Source organism: Terrapene carolina, unplaced genomic scaffold (assembly GCF_002925995.2).
Source record: "Terrapene carolina triunguis isolate 2854851 unplaced genomic scaffold, T_m_triunguis-2.0 Scaffold211, whole genome shotgun sequence".
Lineage (NCBI taxonomy): Eukaryota > Metazoa > Chordata > Testudines > Emydidae > Terrapene > Terrapene triunguis.
In genome coordinates this window covers 20,177,135-20,197,119 of record NW_020664562.1, presented here as the reverse complement: position 1 = coordinate 20,197,119, position 19,985 = coordinate 20,177,135, and the positions used below count along the sequence as shown (strand labels likewise).

Sequence of the window (19,985 nt, the reverse complement as noted above, 5' to 3'; positions counted from 1 at the left end):
CTTGGCTTGTTTAGCTCAACAAAACAAAGGCTGAGGGGAGATATTATTGCTCTCTATAAATACATCAGAGGGATAACCACCAGGGATGGAGAAGAATTACTTAAATTAAAGGTCATTGATGGCCAAGAACAAAATAACATAAACTGGTCATCAACAAGTTTAGGCTTGAAATTAGACATTTCTAACTATCAGAGTAATGAAGTTCTGGAACAGCTTTCCAAGGGGAGTAGTGAGGGGAAAATTCTAACTTGTTTCAAGACTGACCTTGATAAATGTATGGGCGTTTGGATATGATGAGGTTGCCTATAATGGCATATGTCCTGGCTGTGACTCTTATTCACAACTATCTCCAACACCCAGAGATGTGACACTAGATGGGAAGGGCTCTGAGTCACTACAGAGAATTCTTTCCCAGGGGTTTGGCTGATAGGTCTCACCCACATGCTCAGGGTCTAACTGCTTGTCATAGTTAGGGTTGGGAAGGAATTACCCCCTGCCCCCGGTCAGATTGGCAGAGATCCTTGGGGGTTTCGCCCTCCTCTGCTGTGTGAGGCACAGGTCAACTGCCAGTTTGAGCTAGAGTATATGGTGGACTTTCTGCAACTTGAAGTCTTAAATCAAGATTTGAGGACTTCAGTAATTCAGCAAAAGTCTATAGGCCTAGTACAGGAGTGAGTGGGTGAGGTTCAGAGGCCTGCAGACTAAATGATCATAATGTTCCCTTCTGGCCTTACAGTCAGGGCCGGCTCCAGGGTTTTGGCCGCCCCAAGTAGCCAAAAAAAAAACGAAAAAAAAGCTGCGATCGCAATCTGCGGCGGCAATTCGGCGGAAGGTCCTTCGCTTCGAGCGGGAGTGAGGGACCATCCGCCGAATTGCCACCGAATAGCTGGACGTGCCGCCCCTCTCCGGAGCGGCCGCCCCAAGCACCTGCTTGCCAGGCTGGTGCCTGGAGACGGCCCTGCTTACAGTACATAAGGTATTGCCCGAAGCCAGACCATCTCAGCATATAAGGGCCTGTGTGCTTATTTTAAGTAATTCTATCCTGCCTATCTAAATTCTGCTCCCTGGGTTCATCTGGATGTTATCAATGTTCTTTCCCTGTCCTACATCTTTGCATATTTTGACATGTGATATTGACAATTTGTGTTTTAATGGTTAAAAAGCTGTAATCTTTTGAATCCCAACATCTAATTATCATCTGTCCCTCTTTTTACTGAAGAAAAAAACCTGCTAACCCTTTCAAAATGGATGAGATTTGAAGTGGAATCCATTCAGAAACTGAGGACCAGCAGCCCAGTGGGAATCTGGCTATGAAATGTTGGATCCCACCTACAGTTAGTGGATACACTTAGAATTTGTTCAGACAATAGGTGACCTGTTATTGGACAAGGAGTTTTATCTAATATAGAAGTGTAAAGCCCGAGGTTGCATCTTTATGTTTGTTTTCTGTGTAACTTGTATCTGTTGGCTCTCTCTTACGTTTTCATCTTTGAATCTGTGGTTTTTCTATTAAATAAACCTTTTTTTCATTTTTATCCCAAGCAGGTCTCCAGTGTGCAAACTGTGTGGAGTGTGTGCACCAAAGTAAGCTGGTGTCTAGGGGAATGGTTTCACCTTTTGGAGGGTGATGAACCAGAGGTCTAGTACTTGAGAATTCAGGGAGGACATTTTTTGGGAAACTTGGGACTGGAAAGGCTGGTGGTGTCATTCTGAAAGGAGTAATTAGGCTGGTGGAAGCCAGTAAGTCTTTGTGCTTGTGGACAGGCTACTGTGTGTCAGGGATCTGAGCCATAGCAACACAATATTAAGGCATCCCAAGGTTACAGGGCAGGGGGTGACAGAACACCCTGATCTGTGTGATCCCCAAAACATCACAAAGAACTTAAGTCTTCACAGACTGAGGCATCCTTCATGAGGACCCTCATTCCCCCTCAGAGAGGGAGGGTGAGCGGATTCAGAGGCAGGCTGAATACTTGGAGGCAGGCTGAATTACCCAATCCAGGCTATTTGCCATAGAGGCCACTTAACACTGAACTGGACCCAAATTAAATGCTTCGGTTTTTGTTTGTGGTTTACACTCTCCCATTAAAGTTTAAGAAGTTTGGCCTTTTACTTTAAAATCCATCCTTGTGTCTGTGTTTCATTCTTCTGCATATTCTGATCAAATATATGTATATAATTTAAAGGGATCCTTCTGGATGAAAGACAGCATACAACTGAATTATTCTATTGTCATCAAGTGACACTATCACAAATACCACAAAGGGAAAGCATCTAATGTGTATTCCACATTTGCTGTATTCACCGTGCAAATATACATAAATGGAAAGGCAGCAGCAAACTATATCACTTGCAAAACAATATTATTAAAAAAAGAATACTGAAAAAATATTTTAATTAACAAAACAAATCGAATGGAAAAGATTCCTCAAATAAAGCTTTAAAAGTGAGTCTGTGTGTGTTTGACTGCCATGACTAATTATGTTGCCATGTAATGTGTGTTCAATTTGAGCTTATTTAAATAGCAGAAATGCTCATTAGCTGCAGTATATCTGTGAAGCTTCAGTAAACAGTTTAATGGTTTTTATGTTTAACCATTTTCATAAGTTCCTGTAATTTTGGCTTTAGAAGCTCATTAATGTTATTTTTGATATCCATCTTACAGACTTCTTTACTGTGAAAGGGCATTAAGTACTTCAGTAGAATCTGAAAATACAGTAACTCACTTAATCATATGTGTAAAAATATAGCTACCTTACATGTAAAAAGTCTGATTCACTGCCAATACAATCCACATTGTAGGCTGCAGAAGCAATAAATCTGCCAGAAGCAATGGTACAAGCACATTCCACCTACCATCCCTAGCCAATTGTGGGCTGCACTGACCTGCATCAGCTTCCCAAAGCAGGCAAGGCCGGTGAGGATAGGTCCACACATGCTGGGAAATGTGCCTATTTGTTCTCTAAGCAGCCCCCACCAGCAAAGCTCCTATGGAAGCCTGGCTGCAAAATTAATGACAGCAATTCTGCTATTATCCCTCCACCAGTGCAGATGTTCTGCAGGTGAAAGGGTGTACAACTTGCCATTACACAAACAATATCAATAGCCGAACTCTTACTGATTTAAATGGAACTAGGATTTGAACCCTTTGTAAATTGTGATTTTACGCTGCCCACAGTGTACTTTTCTGTAGACACTCTCCAAGACTGCAACTCTGACATCTTTCCTGAGCACTGAATTATTTTAAAAAAATACACTCCAAAAACGGGCAACTTTTCTGCCTCTGAAATATAAAATATCAGTTAGGAACCAGGACAAAGGCCTCACAATACCAATCATTTAGAAATTGTAAAACTATAAATATGGGGATATCACAAATCAATATGTGAACTGTATTTTGCAAATGTTCTATCTAATACTGCTGTTCTATCACATGCTATTATATCACATGCTGTTCTGTCTGTCACCCTCATTGCTTAATGCACCCTTTTAAAATGGCATGGAATTGAAGATAAACCATTTCTTTTCCCTTTTAAAAATAATTTGAATGCTACATCCCCACGCATACAAGTTATCACTTTATAAAAACAAAAAAAACCCCAAAACAACCAAAATCAGGTGCAGACCCTATATCCTGCCAATAAAGTTTATGGAATTTATGTTTGTTTAGGAAAAAATGAAAAACAAATTTGGATACTTTTGCATTTCTAAAATAAAAAACAAAAACAAGAGGGAAATATCATTTCCCACATGTCGTCCTATATTCTATATAAATGAAGAACATAATATGTGCAATCTTAGGGACTGATATCAAACTTAAGGTTTATAACATTATCCCAGAGTAAGAACATATGTGATACCAACTACTAGTGAAAGCTGGCATATACAGCTGGACACAGTAGAATGGTCCCACCCCCGGTCTGACAGCCTCTGTGCTGTTGAGGAGGATAGAAGTCCCAGGGAAGGAGAGCATCAAACTGGAGGAGAGGGAAACAATCCCATAGTTGGGACCCTCCTTCCAGATGATGTTGTGGTATCCTCTCGCACAGAGGATACCTCTCCGGGGGAGGGAATTCCAGCTATTAGGAAGAGACAGGTAATGGGCGATTCGATCATTAGAAACATAGATAGCTGGGTTTGCGATGACTGGGAGAACCGCATGGTGACTTGCCTGCCTGGTGCGAAGGTTGGGGATCCCTTGAGACATCTAGATAGACTTGTGTGTATTGCTGGGGAGGATCCAGTGGTCATGGTACATGTAGGTAACAATAACATAAGGAAGGATACGAGAGAGGTCCTGGAGGCCAAATGTAGGCTGCTAGGTAAGAGATTGAAGTCCAGGACCTCCATGGTAGCATTCTCTGAGATGCTTCCAGTTCCACGCGCAGGGCCAGTTAGACAAGCAGAACTGCAGAGTCTCAATGCGTGGATGAGACGATGATGTAGGGAGGAGGGGTTTAGATTTATTAGGAATTGGGGAAACTTTTGGGAAAGGGGGAGCCTATACAGGAAGGATGGGCTCCACCCAAACCAAAATGGAAACAGATTGTTGGCACTTAACATTAAAAAGGTCGTAGAACAGTTTTAAAATTAAGGGCTGGGGGAAAGCCGACAGATGAGGAGGAGCACATGGTTCAGACATCCCTTAGGGGAGTATCTATTAATAGAGCATCTCTATGTCCTAGTGAGGACGAGAGGATGGAAAATGATAAAATAAATGCAGGGTCTGATCAAGACAGTCAAATAAAAAAGAGTCCCATTCAATTAAAACGTGTAATGGTAGACAGCTAAAAGGAGACAAGTTTTTAAAGTGTTTATATACCAATGTTAGAAGTCTAAATAATAAAATGTGTGAACTAGCATGCCTCAGATTAAATTAGGATATTGATATAATAGGCATCACAGAAACTTGGTGGAATGAGGATAATCAATGGGATACAGTAATACCAGGGTACAAAATATATCGGAAGGATAGAACAGGTCATGCTGGTGGGGGAGTGGCATTATATGTGAAAGAAAGTGTAGAAACAAAAGAAGTAAAACTCGTAAATGAATCAAACTGTGCCATTGAATCACTATGGATAGAAATTCCATGCTCTAATAAGAAGAATTTAGTGGTAGGGATATATTACCGACCACCCGACCAGGATGGTGATAGTGACTGTGAAATGCTCAGGGAGATTAGAGAGGCTAATAAAATAAAAAAAACTCAATAATAATAATGGGGAATTTCAACTATCCCCATATTGACTGGGTACATGTCACCTCAGGAAGGGATGCTGAGATAAAGTTTCTTGACACCTTAAATGACTACTTCTTGGAGCAGCTGGTCTTGGAACCCACCAGAGGAGAGACAATTCTTGATTTAGTCCTAAGTGGAACACAATCTGGTCCAAGAAGTGAATATAGCTGGACCGCTTGGTAATAGTGACCATAATATAATTAAATTTAATATCCCTGTGGCAGGAAAAACACCACAGTGGCCCAACACTGTAGCATTTAATTTCAGAAAGGGAAACTACACAAAAATTAGGAGGTTAGTTAAACAGGAATTAAAGGGTACTGTGCCAAATGTGAAATCCCTGAAAGCTGCGTGGAAACTTTTTAAAGACACCATAATAGAGGCTCAACTTAAATGTAAACCCCAAATTAAAAAACATAGTAAGAGAACCAAGAAAGAGCCACCGTGGCTAAACAACAAAGTAAAAGAAGCAGTGAGAACAAAAAGGCATCCTTTAAAAAGTGGAAGTTAAATCCTAGTGAGGAAAATAGAAAGGAGCATAAACACTGGCAAATGAAGTGTAAAAATATAATTAGAAAGTCCAAAAAAGAATTTGAGGAACAGTTAGACAAAGATTAAAAGTAACAGCAAAAAATGTTTTAAGTGCATCAGAAGCAGGAAGCCTGCTAAACAACCAGTGGGGCCACTGGACGATCGAGGTGCTAAAGGAGCACTCAAGGACGATAAGGCCATTGCAGAGAAACTAAATGGATTCTTTGCATCGGTCTTCACGGCTGAGGAAGTGAGGAAGATTTCCAAACCTGAGACATTCTTTTTAGGTGACAGTTCTGAGTAACTGTCCCAGATCGAGGTATCATTAGAGGAGGTTTTGGAACAAATTGATAAATTAAACAGCAATAAGTCACCAGGACCAGATGGTATTCACCCAAGAGTTGTGAAGGAACTCAAATGTGAAATTGCAGAACAACTAACTGTAATCTGTAACCTATCATTTAAATCACCTTCCATACCAGATGATTGGAGGATAGCTAATGTGATGGCAATTTTTAAAAAGGGCTCCAGAGGTGATCCTGGCAACTACAGGCCAGTAAGCCTGACTTCAGTACCAGGCAAACTGGTTGAAACTATAATAAAAACAATATTGTCTGACATATGGATGAACATAATTTGTTGGGAAATAGTCAACATGGTTTTTGTAAAGGGAAATCTACTAGAATTCTTTGAGGGGGTCAACAAGCATGTGGACAAAGTATAAATGGTCAGTTTTCAGAATGGAGAGAGGTAAATAGTGGTGTCCCCCAGGGGTCTGTTCTGGGACCAGTCCTATTCAACATGTTCATAAATGATCTGGAAAAAGGGGTAAACAGTTAGGTGGCAAAATTTGCAGATGACACAAAATTACTAAAGATAGTTAAAACCCAGGCAGACTGCAAAGAGCTACAAAAGGATCTCTCAAAACTGGGTAATTGGGCAACAAAATGGCAGATGAAGTTTAATGTTGATAAATGCTAAATGCAAAGTAATGCACATTGGAAAGCATAATCCCAACTATACATATAAAATGATGGGGTGTAAATTAGCTGTTAGCACTCAAGAAAGAGACCTTGGAGTCATTGTAGATAGTTCTCTGAAAATGTCCACTCAATGTGCAGCGGCAATCAAAAAAGTTAACAAAATGCTGGGAATAATTAAGAAAGGGATCGATAATAGGACAGAAAATATCATGTTGCCTCTATATAAATCCATGGTACACCCACATCTTGAATACTATGTGCAGAAGTGTTATTTACTCCTCATAATACAAAAACAAAGGGCCACCAAATGAAATTAATAGGTAGCAGGTTTAAAACAAACACAATAAAGTATTTTTTCACGCAAGTACTGTCAACCTCTGGAACTCATTGCCAGAGGATGTTGTGAAGACCAAGACCATAACAGGGTTCAAAAAAGAACTAGATAAATTCATGGAGGATAGGTCCATCAATGGCTATTAGCCAGGATGGGTAGGAATGGTGTCCCTAGCCTCTGGTAGCCAAAAGCTGGGAATGAGTGACAGGGGATGGATCACTTGCTGATTACCTGTTTTGTTCATTCCCTCTGGGGCACCTGGCATTGGCCACTGTCGGAAGACAGGATACTGGGCTAGATGGACCTTTGGTCTGACCCAGTAGGGCCATTCTTATGTTCTTATAATAATAAGTAAAAGCTCAGAACAGTTACTCATAAGGGAGAAAAACTTGTTCTTGGGTCAGTTTTTGGGGAAAAGAAAAAACAATTATAGAACAAACATGTTGCGCTTTATAGACATTGTCTGTGGCAACCTTTAGTGATGCTATGCTGGACTCAAAATAGTTTAGTAACTGCTATCTGTCCTACCCTCTTTTAAACAGTCCCGAAGAAACAGGAGGCAAAATCTGTATGAAAATTCTCCATGTCCCTCATCATTGTTTCACTGGAAAGAAAAGCAGTGTGCCTGCAGGGGAAATACAAATTCACTGCATAAAATTGAGGCAAATGTATACCGTTGAAGTCAGTGGAGTGATGCCGGGGTTATTTTGGCTCACTGTACTTAGGTAAACATGCTTTGTCTACTGAAGTTCTGAAACACGATGCTTACACAAAAATAAATAGTAAAAGCAAGACAACTGGAAGTTATGATTATCTCCTAATTTGCATCATTGTATCAAGGTATACAATTCCAGGAAATATGCAACACAAGATTTTGATAGCTAATAACTAATTATAACAAAGGATTTTTTTTGGTGTGTGCTATTGTCAAGGCTGATTCCCCACTCTGGCACTCCGAGTGCAGAAGGTGGGGGCCCACAAGGATTCTAAAAATTAATACTGGCCACTCCAGGCTTGTATTAAACTCCCAAGGTTACAGCTTCTCTCTGACCTGGGATGGGTAGATGCTGCCACCACCCAAGTGCAAAAAAAACCATTTTGACCCAGGAAGGAGCACTTGGGAATTCCTCCCCGTGGGGTACCCTCAAGCCCTTTCACCCCCACCTCTGGGGAAGAGCTGAGAAAGAAAACAAAGGAAATCAGCTGTTGCCACCAGCTAATTAAACAACATGCACAAACCTTTTAGAACACAAAAATCCAATCCTGTTCTTAAAAAAGGAAATTTTTATTAAAAAGAAAAAGAAAGGAAATACATCTGGAATTTAGGCTTTTTGCTAGATTAAAAAAAAATACAAAATTAAGCATCAAGATAGCTTTCTTGAGGTCCAGCTTAAAGGTTACAAGCAAAACAAAAGTACCTGGGGTTAGCCCAGAGGAGTCCACAAGCCATAAAGAAATAAAAGAGATAAACCTAATCACGTCTTCCTAGATATTTCCTGATCTACTTACATATCTGGGGGGTTTCAAATAAGTACTTTCTAGGTATGATCTGATGGTTTTTCATACCTGGCTTAAAGCTTCTTACAGCACAGTCCCAGCCCTGTCCCTGCTCTCCAGGAGAACCACAGACAGACAAAAGGGGAGTCTTGTTTCAATTTTAAAAAGTTCTAGCCTTTCCATTGACTCTTTTGGCCAGGTGCTCACTCAATTTCTTTTACCTATGCATAGCAGTCAGACTTTTTAACCTTTTACAGGTAAAGTAAGTAGAGAACAGCTACCAAGAGGGATTTTATAGCTAACTGGCTGTCTGGCTGTCCATAAAAGGAAGCTCCCCTCCCCCCCCCACCTTCATTTATCACAGCTGTATATACTAGAATACTTGCTTTTCTGCATTTATGTTTGGACCTTTGTAGTATTTCTTTTAATTTGTTAAAGAAGATAAAGAACATACATTTCTTACTGAGAAATTGTGGGAGTGGCTCCTTTCTACTCCGGCCTGCTAAACAGAATTTTGAATGAAACTAGCATTGTCAATGGCATCTCCTGCATTAGCTCTGGACTACTACTTTGTGGCAAAAGTACTATTTTTCTCTTCACAATTTTTTCATGGAAAAAACATCCTGTTTCCCCCCCTCCCCTCCCCAAAATTAGGGGGAAATTTGTAGCCCCAAACTGGTGCTGTCCCTTCTCTTTCAAGAAAAAAAATGGTTGTGTAAGGCCTGGGCCTTAAAATCAACTGGTCTTCTGTTTAGTAGCATACGGAGAATTATATGCAGCACCAGAAACTGTTAAGAGATACAGTTTAATACAAGGGATTATGTTCTTATTTATTGGTAAACTGCAATTTGGAATGGTTCCAGGGGATACTCCTGTAACTCACTCGCACATTTTAGGCTCCAAAATGGCAAAACAGGAAAGCAGGAAGAGTCAGTGAAAGTGCAAAGCTCCCTGAGGCTGTTTATTTTGTTCAGGCCCAATCATAAAATTGTTTCCTGGCCCCAATGTGCTGCTAAGTGGAAATGCAGGCTGTGCCTGCAAAAAACTTCCTTTCACCAAAACAAACAAGCAAGAAAACATCACATGCCAATATTTCTCCTCTTCAAGAATCTAGTATAAATAACAACCTGATTTTTAACTGTTTTCACCAGTGGTGCTTAGTTTTTTTTAATACAGATCTATATGGCAACTGACCAGCTATCTCAGTTCCCAAGCATATAATGGACTTTGCAGTTCTCCTAAGGTTTTGTGAAAAAATTAAAAATATATTTCTCTGAGCCCAAAGGGCAAATAAAGTACATACCAGAATGCTTGAAAATGTAATAGCATTGTATTTTAACAAAACTTCAAACAGCAAATACCTCCCTATGAGCATGAGGAAACTGAGCTGTAAAATTACTAGTTCCTCTGCAAGAGCAAGAAACATCATGACGACAATAATAGACTGACAGAGCCTTTCCATCCTAAGTTCCATTCCTATTCACGGGAGCAGATAACCATATGCTTAAGTCACAGTGAGCTAAACTTTAAGCATGTGCTTCAGTCCTGTCTTGAAAGAATGACTTTCCGAATCAGGGCTTAAATCCTGTTTTCATTTATTTTTAAACTTCTGATGTGCCAAACATTTAAGTTCTCAATGATTGGGAGAACCGCATGGTGATTTGCCTGCCTGGTGCGAAGGTTGCAGATCTCTTGAGGCATCTAGATAGGCTTATGTGTAGTGCTCGGGAGGAGCCGGTGGGTCGTGGTACATGTAGGTACCAACGATATGGGGAAGGATAGGAGAGAGGTCCTGGAGGCCAAATGTAGGCTGCTAGGTAGGAGACTGAAGTCCAGGACCTCCATGGTAGCATTCTCTGAAATGCTTCCAGTTCCACGCGCAAGGCCAGTTAGGCAGAACTGCAGGGTCTCAATGCGTGGATGAGACGATGGTGCAGGGAGGAGGGGTTTAGATTTATTAGGAACTGGGGAAGCTTTTGGGAAAGCTTCCTGTAAAAGCTCTTCCTTCCTGTAAAGGCTCCTCCCAAATCAAAATGGAACCAGATTGTTGGTGCTTAAAATTAAAAAGGTCGTAGAACAGTTTTTAAACTAAGGGCTGCGGGAAATCCGACAGGTGTGAAGGAGCACGTGGTTCGGACATCCCTTAGGGGAGGATCTATCAATGGAGATTCCCTATGTCCCAATCAGAAGGAGAGGATGGAAAATGATAAAATACAGGGAGGATCTGATGAGAAACAGTCAAATGAAAAAAGTCCCATTCAATTACATCATGCAATAGGGGACAGCAAAAAATGACAAGTTTTTAAAATGCTTATATACCAATGCTAGAAGTCTAAATAATAAGAAGGGTGAACTAGAGTGCCTAGTATTAAATGATTATGTTGATATAATAGGCATCACAGAAACCTGGTGGAATGAGGATAGTCAATGGGACACAGTCATACCAGGGTACAAAATATATCGGAAGGACAGAACAGGTCGTGCTGGTGGGGGAGTGGCACTATATGTGAAAGAAAGCATAGAATCAAATGAAGTAAAAATCTTAAATGAACTAAATTGTACTATAGAATCTCTAGGGATAGTAATTCCATGCTTGAAAAATAAGAATATAGCAGTAGGGCTACATTACAGACCACCTGACTAGGATGGTGTTAGTTGCTCAGAAATGCTCAGGGAGATTAGAGAGGCTATTAAAATAAAATAAAAACTCAATAATAATGGGGGATTTCACCTATCGCCATATCACCTCAGGAAGGGATGATGAGATAAAGTTTCTTGACACCTTAAATGACTGCTTCTTGGAGCAGCTAGTCCTGGAACCCACCAGAGCAGAGGCAATTCTTGATTTAGTCCTAAGTGGAGCACAGGATCTGGTCCAAGAGATGAATATAGCTGGACCGCTTGGTAATAGTGACCATAATATAATTAAATTTAACATCCCTGTGGTGGGAAAAACTCCACAGTGGCCCAATACTGTAGCATTTAATTTCAGAAAGGGGAACTACACAAAAATGAGGAAGTTAGTGAAACAGAAATTAAAAGGTACAGTACCAAAAGGAAAATCCCTACAAGCTGTGTGGAAACTTTTTAAAGACACCATAATACAGGCTCAATTTAAATGTATATCCAATTTAAAAAACATAGTAAGAGAACCAAGAAAGAGCCACCGTCATTAAACAACAAAGTAAAAGAAACAGTGAGAGGCAAAAAGGCATCCTTAAGAAAGTGGAAGATAAATCCAAATGAGGAAAATATAAAAGAACATAAACTCTGGTAAATGAAGTGTAAAAATATAATTAGAAAGACCAAAAAAGAATTTGAAGAACAGCTAGCCAAAGACTCCAAAAGTAATAGCAAAAAAATATTTTTTTTTAAAATACATCAGAAGCAGAAAGCCTGTTAAACAACCAGTGGGGCCACTGGACAATCGAGATGCTAATGGAGCAGTCAAAGACGATAAGGCCATTGTGGAGAAACTAAAGGAATTCTTTGCATCAGTCTTCACTGTTGAGGATGTGAGGGAGATTCCCAAACCTGAGCCATTATTTTTGGGTGAAAGATCCGAGGAACTGCCCCAAATTGAGGTGTCATTAGAGGAGGTTTTGGAACAAATAGATAAATTAAACAGTAATAAGTCTCCAGGACCTGATGGTATTTCACCCAAGAGTTTTGAAGGAACTCAAAGGTGAAATTGCAGGACTACTAACTGTCACCTATCATTTAAATCAGCTTCTGTACCAAATGACTGGAGGATAGCTAACGTGATGCCAATTTTTAAAAAGGTCTCCAGAGGTGACCCTGGCAACTACAGACCAGTAAGCCTCACTTCAGTATCGGGCAAATTGGTTGAACATAATTTGTTGGGAAATAGTCAACATGGTTTTTGTAACAGGAAATCATGCCTCACCAATCTACTAGAATTCTTTGAGGGGGTCAACAAGCATGCGGACAAAGGAGATCCAGTGGATATAGTGTATTTAGATTTTCAGAAAGCCTTTGGCAAGGTCCCTCACCAAAGGCTCGTAAGCAAAATAGGCAGTCATGGGATAAGAGGGAAGGTTCTCTCATGGATTGGTAACTGGTTAAAAGATAGGAAACAAAGGGTAGGAATAAATGGTCAGTTTTCAGAATGGAGAGAGGTAAATAGTGGTGTCCCCCAGGGATCTGTACTGGGCCCAGTCCTATTTAACATATTCATAAACGATCTGGAAAGAGGGGTAAACAGTGAGGTGGCAAAATTTGCAGATGATACAAAACTACTCAAGATAGTTAAGTCCCAGGCAGACCGTGAAGAGCTACAAAACGATCTAACAAAACTGGGTGTCTGGGCAACAAAATGGCAGATGAAATTTAATGTTGATAACTGCAAAGTAATGCACATTGGAAAAAAATAATCCTAACTATACATATACAATGATTGGGTCTAAATTAGCTGTTATCACTCAAGAAAGAGATCTTGGAGTCATTGTGGATAGTTCTCTGAAATCATCCATTCAATGTGCAGCGGCAGTCAAAAAAACGAACAGAATGTTGGGATCATCAAGAAAGGGATAGATAATAAGACAGAAAATATCATATTGCCTCTATATTGATCCAATGTAAGCCCACATCTGCATGCAGATGTGGTCGCCCCATCTCAAAAAAGATATATTGGAATTGGAAAAGGTTCAGAAAAGAGCAACCAGAATGATTAGGGGTATAGAATGGCTTCCTTATGAGGAGAGATTAATAAGACTGGGACTTTTCAGCTTGGAAAAGAGGTGACTAAGGGGGATATGACAGAGGTCTATAAAATCATAAGTGGTATAGAGAAAGTAAATAATATCCCTTCTCATAATACAAGAAGAAGGGGTCACCACCTGAAATTAATAGGCAGCAGGTTTAAAACAAACACAAGAAAGTATTTTTTCACGCAACACAGTCAACCTCTGGAACTCATTGCCAGACGGTTTTGTGAAGGCCAATACCATAACGGGGTTCAAAAGGGAGCTAGATAGATTCATGGAAGATAGGTCCATCAATGGTTATTAGCCAGGATGGGCAGGAATGGTTGTCCCTAGCCTCTGTTTGCCAGAAACTGGGATTGGGTGACAGGGCATGAATCACTTGATGATAACCTGTCTGTTCATTCCCTTTGGGGCACCTGCCATTGGCCACTGTCAGAGGACAGGATAATGGACTTGATGGAACTTTGGTCTGACCCAGAATGGACGTTCTTATGTTATGAGTGTATTTGATTTGCTTCAAGACTGCTGGTTAATGAAGAAGTGTAAAGAACTGAAAATGACATAGCCACAAAAAATAGTAATTTATTTTCATAGTTTTTTTTTATTTATTTTTAACTTTTCTGGTATGTGAGAGAAATTTCTGCACTCAGCTTGCTATACCAGTAGCAGTATCCACAGACACAACATGTGAAAGTGATGTATGTTGCCCATCCCAAGGAAAAGGACTCATTCCATGATCTGCCTGAATTATGACTTTGTTCCTCTCAGACTACAGCATGTTGCTACACAGAACTCATAAATGGATAATGTAACAGGCAAATGGGCATTACGTTCCCCATCTTTAGAAAGGGTTATAGTTAGTGGTAGTTTATTTCACTGGTAAGCATGTGTTACCAGTCCCCCTCTGTGCAAATCCACAAAGGATATGATTTGTTATAGCCATCAGGTATAGAGTTTTGGTTCAAGCTATAGCAGCTTCTTCTTTTAGTTTTGGATGTCCCTTGTTCAAAACCTCAGTGTCAGCCAAAATGTCAACTGTCACATTAGGCTCCATCAGCCCATCAAGTTAAAGCTGAAGCAAGATTGAGTGTGGGAATACCTATACACAAGGTAGAGTAACCTTTTAGCCTGGAACCCAAGAACCAACACAATTTGCCACTGATACAGGCAATATGTTTTATTAACCCAAGAGCTTTGAGAAAACCTTCCCAAAGACCTTCTAATGGCAAGAATTGATGAGGGATTTGAAATGGCTTTTTGAAAATATTCTCTAATTAAAGTTAACTCGATGAAGACACTGGCTCATGACTCCATTAAAAATTCGAACCCTAGCTTTTCTTTGTACTTCCTTGGTGAGATTGATCACTAGACCATAAGCAACACAGATATTAAATTCTTTATATGACAACATATCACCAAGTGGAAGGGTTGTCCCCACTCACAAAGAGTCGTCAGAGTCACACCTGCTTCTTATTTATTCCATTAGATAACTGCACAACAGGAGGTTGCACAGAATGAGTATCACTGTGAGTACTATGGATGCAATTTCCTTGTAGAGAACAGCACAGCTTGAATTAAATTATCAAAAATCATTTGTTACAATAAGCGAATACCTGTAAATTAAATTTACAGATACCTCAAAGGAATGGCTTTGCCCCCTTGCTTTTATTGTAGTAGAGAATCTAAAATCTCCCTGTGATAATATGCTGGATTAAAAATTGTAAACATTGTTCCTTAGTATCACTCTTATTGAATGGGAAGGACTGGATATCTGATTTGTGTTACAGACAGCTCTATTGACATCTGTCAGCAACATTCTGGAATTCTTAAAATGTTCATATAGCTCCTCTCCATTACTTAATGTTTTGTCTTCCTTGTGAAGGTCAGTAAAATCTTCTTCTTCCATCAATCGTTCCAGAAAACTCAAAAGCATGTCTTTATTTGTCTTCCAAAGAATATTTACAGAAAAAGCAGAGGTAAAAATGTCCTTGTATGAAGCTGCAAGACAACCACATATATTGCTAGACTTGGATGGTTTTGGATTTACTACTTGTCTGTGATTAAGAAGGTACAGAAGTCTTTGCCCTGTTATGAGGTTTTGAGCTGTATTTTGCACTAAGAGAACCAAAGTGTCTGTGGCCAGTGTAATGCTACTAGGATTTCCAAAACTTTTTGTGGCCTTGTCCTCTGAAGCACTTTAAAATAGCAAATGGGAAGGAGTACATAGTATGAGTCTGGTCCATTTCTGAATCAGAGCATCCATGCCCAAAATTTCAGCATGACATGTCATGGAGTAATTTCCTGGTATTACTATACATGGAGGAGGTGTACTGGTCCATCTCTGGGACTCCCAACATCTCAATCACCTTTATGAATACCTCCCAGTTCAGGCTCAATTAACTGTGGTCCATCTCTCTTCTACTCAGTCAGCTGGCTTTGTTATTTAATATGCCTTTGATGTACGATGCTTTTAAGGAGCTTAGAATCTAATCTGTTCAAAGAGAAGCCAAGCCTCTCCATCAGTTTTTAGCTCCTGATTTTTCAGCCTCCAGTCCATGAGGCGTGCATGTGTGAGACAGCCTGGATCCCTGCCCAGTCCTGAGCAGAGGGCATCCACCCATCCATCCCATCACAGCAGCCCCTAGTTCTTCTTATGATTACGGTCAGAAAAAGAGAAAATGGCACCATACTACTGCAAATGTCTTCCAATTATAGATGGGTATGCACTGCAACGTTTGCATCTACATCTCATTTGTGAGGGGTGTTTGGATCTTGAGTTTTGGGTCAGACCCATCTTTAGAGTTATATCTGCTTAGTTTGCTAATGTCAAGATGAAGACTATAGAGCCTATACAGCTGTGGATAGGCAAGCTGTATTAATTTATTCTTGCATTAAGTACAGAATTGCCCATTTACGTTCTGCTTCCACATTCCTTCTTTTTCAGTGATATATGAAGCAGTCAGAACCCAGCTTGATTTTCAGACAACCCCTTGAATTTGCAATTATGGCACCTAGTGTACTTTAAATATTCTCTTGGGGACTGAATTAATTTGACAAGGAAGTTACTTATATGGAATAAGTACCTAAATCTGTAAAATGTTGGGGGAGGAGGAAAGGCGGAGTTGCAATGGCTAAGGACCATTTAAGATTAAGCCTTAAAATGGAATGCTGTAATGTCATTCACTAAAGGATCACTTTTCCAAAATTTGCATTTGGAAAGGTTGATGATCTGCAAATATCTCATGGTTAGATACCACACTGAGTGGTGCCTTAGAAATACCAAAGACTGGATTTTGGATCAATCTCTTTTACTCTGTTATAATTTAGGGACTAAGTTGCACAGTAATATTCTCACACATTCTAACACACCACTCCATAACTTACACACAAAGGTGCCTTCAAGTGATTAGTTATTTTGAGTATTCAACTTGAGATATCATAAAAAGGGGCAGATCACAAGGCAGGTGCTCAACACTTTCTAAAAACTGGGTCTCTTTAAAATGTCGCAAGTTGCACAAACAAAAGCAGGGGCATCCAGCCCAAATAACTTCTCAGTTTTGAACATTTAGACTTAAGAGCCCAATTCCACCCTCCCACAACCCGTTTATCCAGTTGTAATTGAGGATAAAATTTAGGAGAAGAAAGCCAAAGTTCCCAAACTGTAAATAGTAATAATATTAAAATAATAACAGGCTTTAATATAGCATATTACAGCTGAGCATTACCTTTAGGGTCACCTAAAACTGAACCAAAGGCACTGATCACCACATCTGTCTTCAAACGGACAATCTGATCCTCATCTTCAATCCAGTGTCCAGCTTCAGCTTGCTCAGTTCGAACAAATTCCATAGCAACAATTCGTCCACCTTTCACTACAACCTTCCGAGGTGAGAGGAAAGGCAGAAATTCACACTTTTCTTCTTTTGCAAGTTCCATCTGTGGAAAAAGGAAAGTCATACAAAGATTATGATGTCTTCATAGAAAGATTTTGATTCATGAAGTTTGCATATATTCCATATCTAGCAAAAAATATTGCTGTGTAGGGCTACAGTCTACTTACTCCAAAGTCTCCAATGATATTGAGTGGATCAGCACATCCACTTATGGAGAAGAGTATTAATTTTTCATATTTTCTCCTCTGTTACTCTGGATTTAGACTGGCATGGTCCCTTTGATGTCAGTGGAATTACCCTATGTAACAAGGTATGTTGGTCTTTTAAGGACAGGTCTAGGTGAGCACAGACTCAGTACTGACTGCAGCCTAGATGGGGGGTAGGCCTGCACTGAATGCTAGGTAGAAGTGGTAGTAAATTGGGGGTGGGAGTAGGGTTTTATCAAAAATAAACTAAATTTTCCTCTGAAAAAATAATTTGACAAAATTTGTCAATGTTCCAACATATTTTTGAAACAAAGAATTATGGGAAAACACCTCCATTTCTTATAAACAAAAGATTTTGGTTAAAGAAAAATCATTCTGAAATTTTCCCCACTTTCTTACTTTTTCCAAAAATTGTTGGATTATTATCAGAAGGTGCTCAACACTTTCTAAAAATCTGGCCCCTTCAAAGTGTCTCAAAGTGCACAACCAAGTAATGTCAGATGCTGAAACATTGTTTTCCTTCTGAAAGTAGGAAAAGTTGAGAAAGAGTAAGAAAATGTGGGAAAACCTACTTTTTATACCACCTTTATACTGTTTAAAATAGTAAACACCTATTTTAAACAGCAAAAGGCATGAAAAATAAGGTCTCTTCCAACTTCCTTAGTTTCTCCTCCCTGAAATTTTTAAAAAATAATTTGTTGTTTTAAAATACCACAGGAATGAAGACTCATAGATCCATATACTTTAAGAACAGAAGGGACCATCCTGATACGACCTCCTGCACATTGCAGGCCTCAGAACCTCACCTACCCACTCCTGAAATAGGCTCATCCTCTGTCTGAATTACTGAAGTCCTCAAATCTTGATTTAAAGATTTCAAGTTACAGAGAATCCACCATTTACTCTAGCTCAAGCCAGAAATGACCTACGCCCCACTATACTGCAGAGAAAGGGTGAAAAAAAACCCAAAACAGGGTCTTTGCCAATTTGACTTGGGGAATGTTCCTTCCCAACCACAAATATGACAAGCAGTTAGACCATGAGCATGTGGGCAAGACCCATCAACCAGATCCTGGCAAAGAATTCTCTGTAGTAATTCAGAGCCCTCCCTATCTAGTGCCCCATCTATCTGGCTGCTGAAGATATTTGCTAATAGCAGTTGCAGATGGGCCATATGCCTTTATAGACAATCTCATAATACCATGCCCCTCCTAAACTTATCAATCTCAGTCTTGAAGCAAGTTAGATTGTGTGCCCCCACTACTCCCCTTGAAAGACTGTTTCAAAACTATACTCCTCTGATGGTTAGACACCTTTCTCTAATTTCAAGCCTAAGCTTTTTGATGGCCAGTTTATATCCATTTGTTCTTGTGCCAACACTGACCCTTAGGTAATTCATTTCCCTCCCTGGTATTTATCCCTCTGATGTATTAATGGACAGCAATTTTATCTCCCCTCAGCCTTCCTTTTGTAAGGCTAAACAAGCCAAGCTCCATAAATCTCCATTAGGTAGTTTTTCCATTCCTCTGATCATCCTAGTATCCCTTTTCTGTACCTGTTCCAGTTTGAATTAATCTTTCTTAAACATGGGAGACCAGAACTGCACACAGTACTCCAGATGAGGTCTCACCAGTGCCTTGTACAATGGTAATAACACTTCTCTATCTCTACTGAAAATACCTTGCTAGATGCATCCTTGGATTGTATTAGCCTTTTTTATGGCTGCATCACATTGGCATCTTACAGTCATCTTGTGATCCACCAATATACCCAGGTCTTTCTCCTCCTCTATCACTTCCACATGATAAGTCCCCAGCTTATAGATATCATCAACAGGAATTTTTGCTAAGTGTATGACGCTGCAGTTTGCACAATTAAACTTCATCCCCTTTCTATTATTCCAGTTTTCAAGGTCATCCAAATCTTCTTGTATGCAATTCCAGTGCTTTGTGTCATCAGCGAATTGTATTAGCACACTCCCACTTTTTGTGCCAAGATCATAAACAAAAATATTAAATAAGATTGGTCCCAAGACTGATCCCTACGGAACTCTGCTGGAACCTCCCTCCAGTCTGATAATCCTTTCAGGTTTACCAGCAGTAGTCTCCCCTTTAACCAGTTCCTTACCCATCATCTTTGGATTCTCATATTAATCACCAACTTCTCTAATTTAACTAATAATTTCCCATGTGGAACTGTAGCAAATGCTTTCCTGAAATCCAGGTAGTTTAGAACTACTGCATTTGCTATGTCTAGAAAATTGATTAGGTTGGTCTGGCACAATCTACCTTTTGTAAAACCTTGTTGTATGTTATACCAATTACCATTTACCTTTGTCTTTAATTACTCTCTCTTTCCAAATTTGTTCTAAGAACTTGCATACAATTGAGGTCAATTAATGAGCCTGTAGTTTCCCACATCACTTCCTTCCCCCCACCCCCTTCTTAAATATAGGTACTATATTTGAAATTCTCCAGCCAGGATTTGGCCCTACATGATTATATGACAAATAATCTCTTCCATACCTGTGATATTCTACAGCATTTCAGCATCTGGCAGTGTTTGAAACGTC

At 39.8% G+C, this 19,985-nt stretch overlaps 1 protein-coding gene across 1 annotated transcript in view; it reads right to left on the bottom strand.

Moving 5' to 3' along the window:
* LOC112119086 (dihydropyrimidine dehydrogenase [NADP(+)]) overlaps positions 1-19,985 on the bottom strand; it is a 601,635-nt gene that overhangs the window by 257,074 nt on the left and 324,576 nt on the right. Inside the window, exon 11 of the mRNA XM_024217640.3 lies at positions 17,040-17,250. Within this exon, the coding sequence (XP_024073408.2) occupies positions 17,040-17,250 (211 nt within the window). The remainder of the gene's footprint in view (positions 1-17,039; positions 17,251-19,985) is intronic.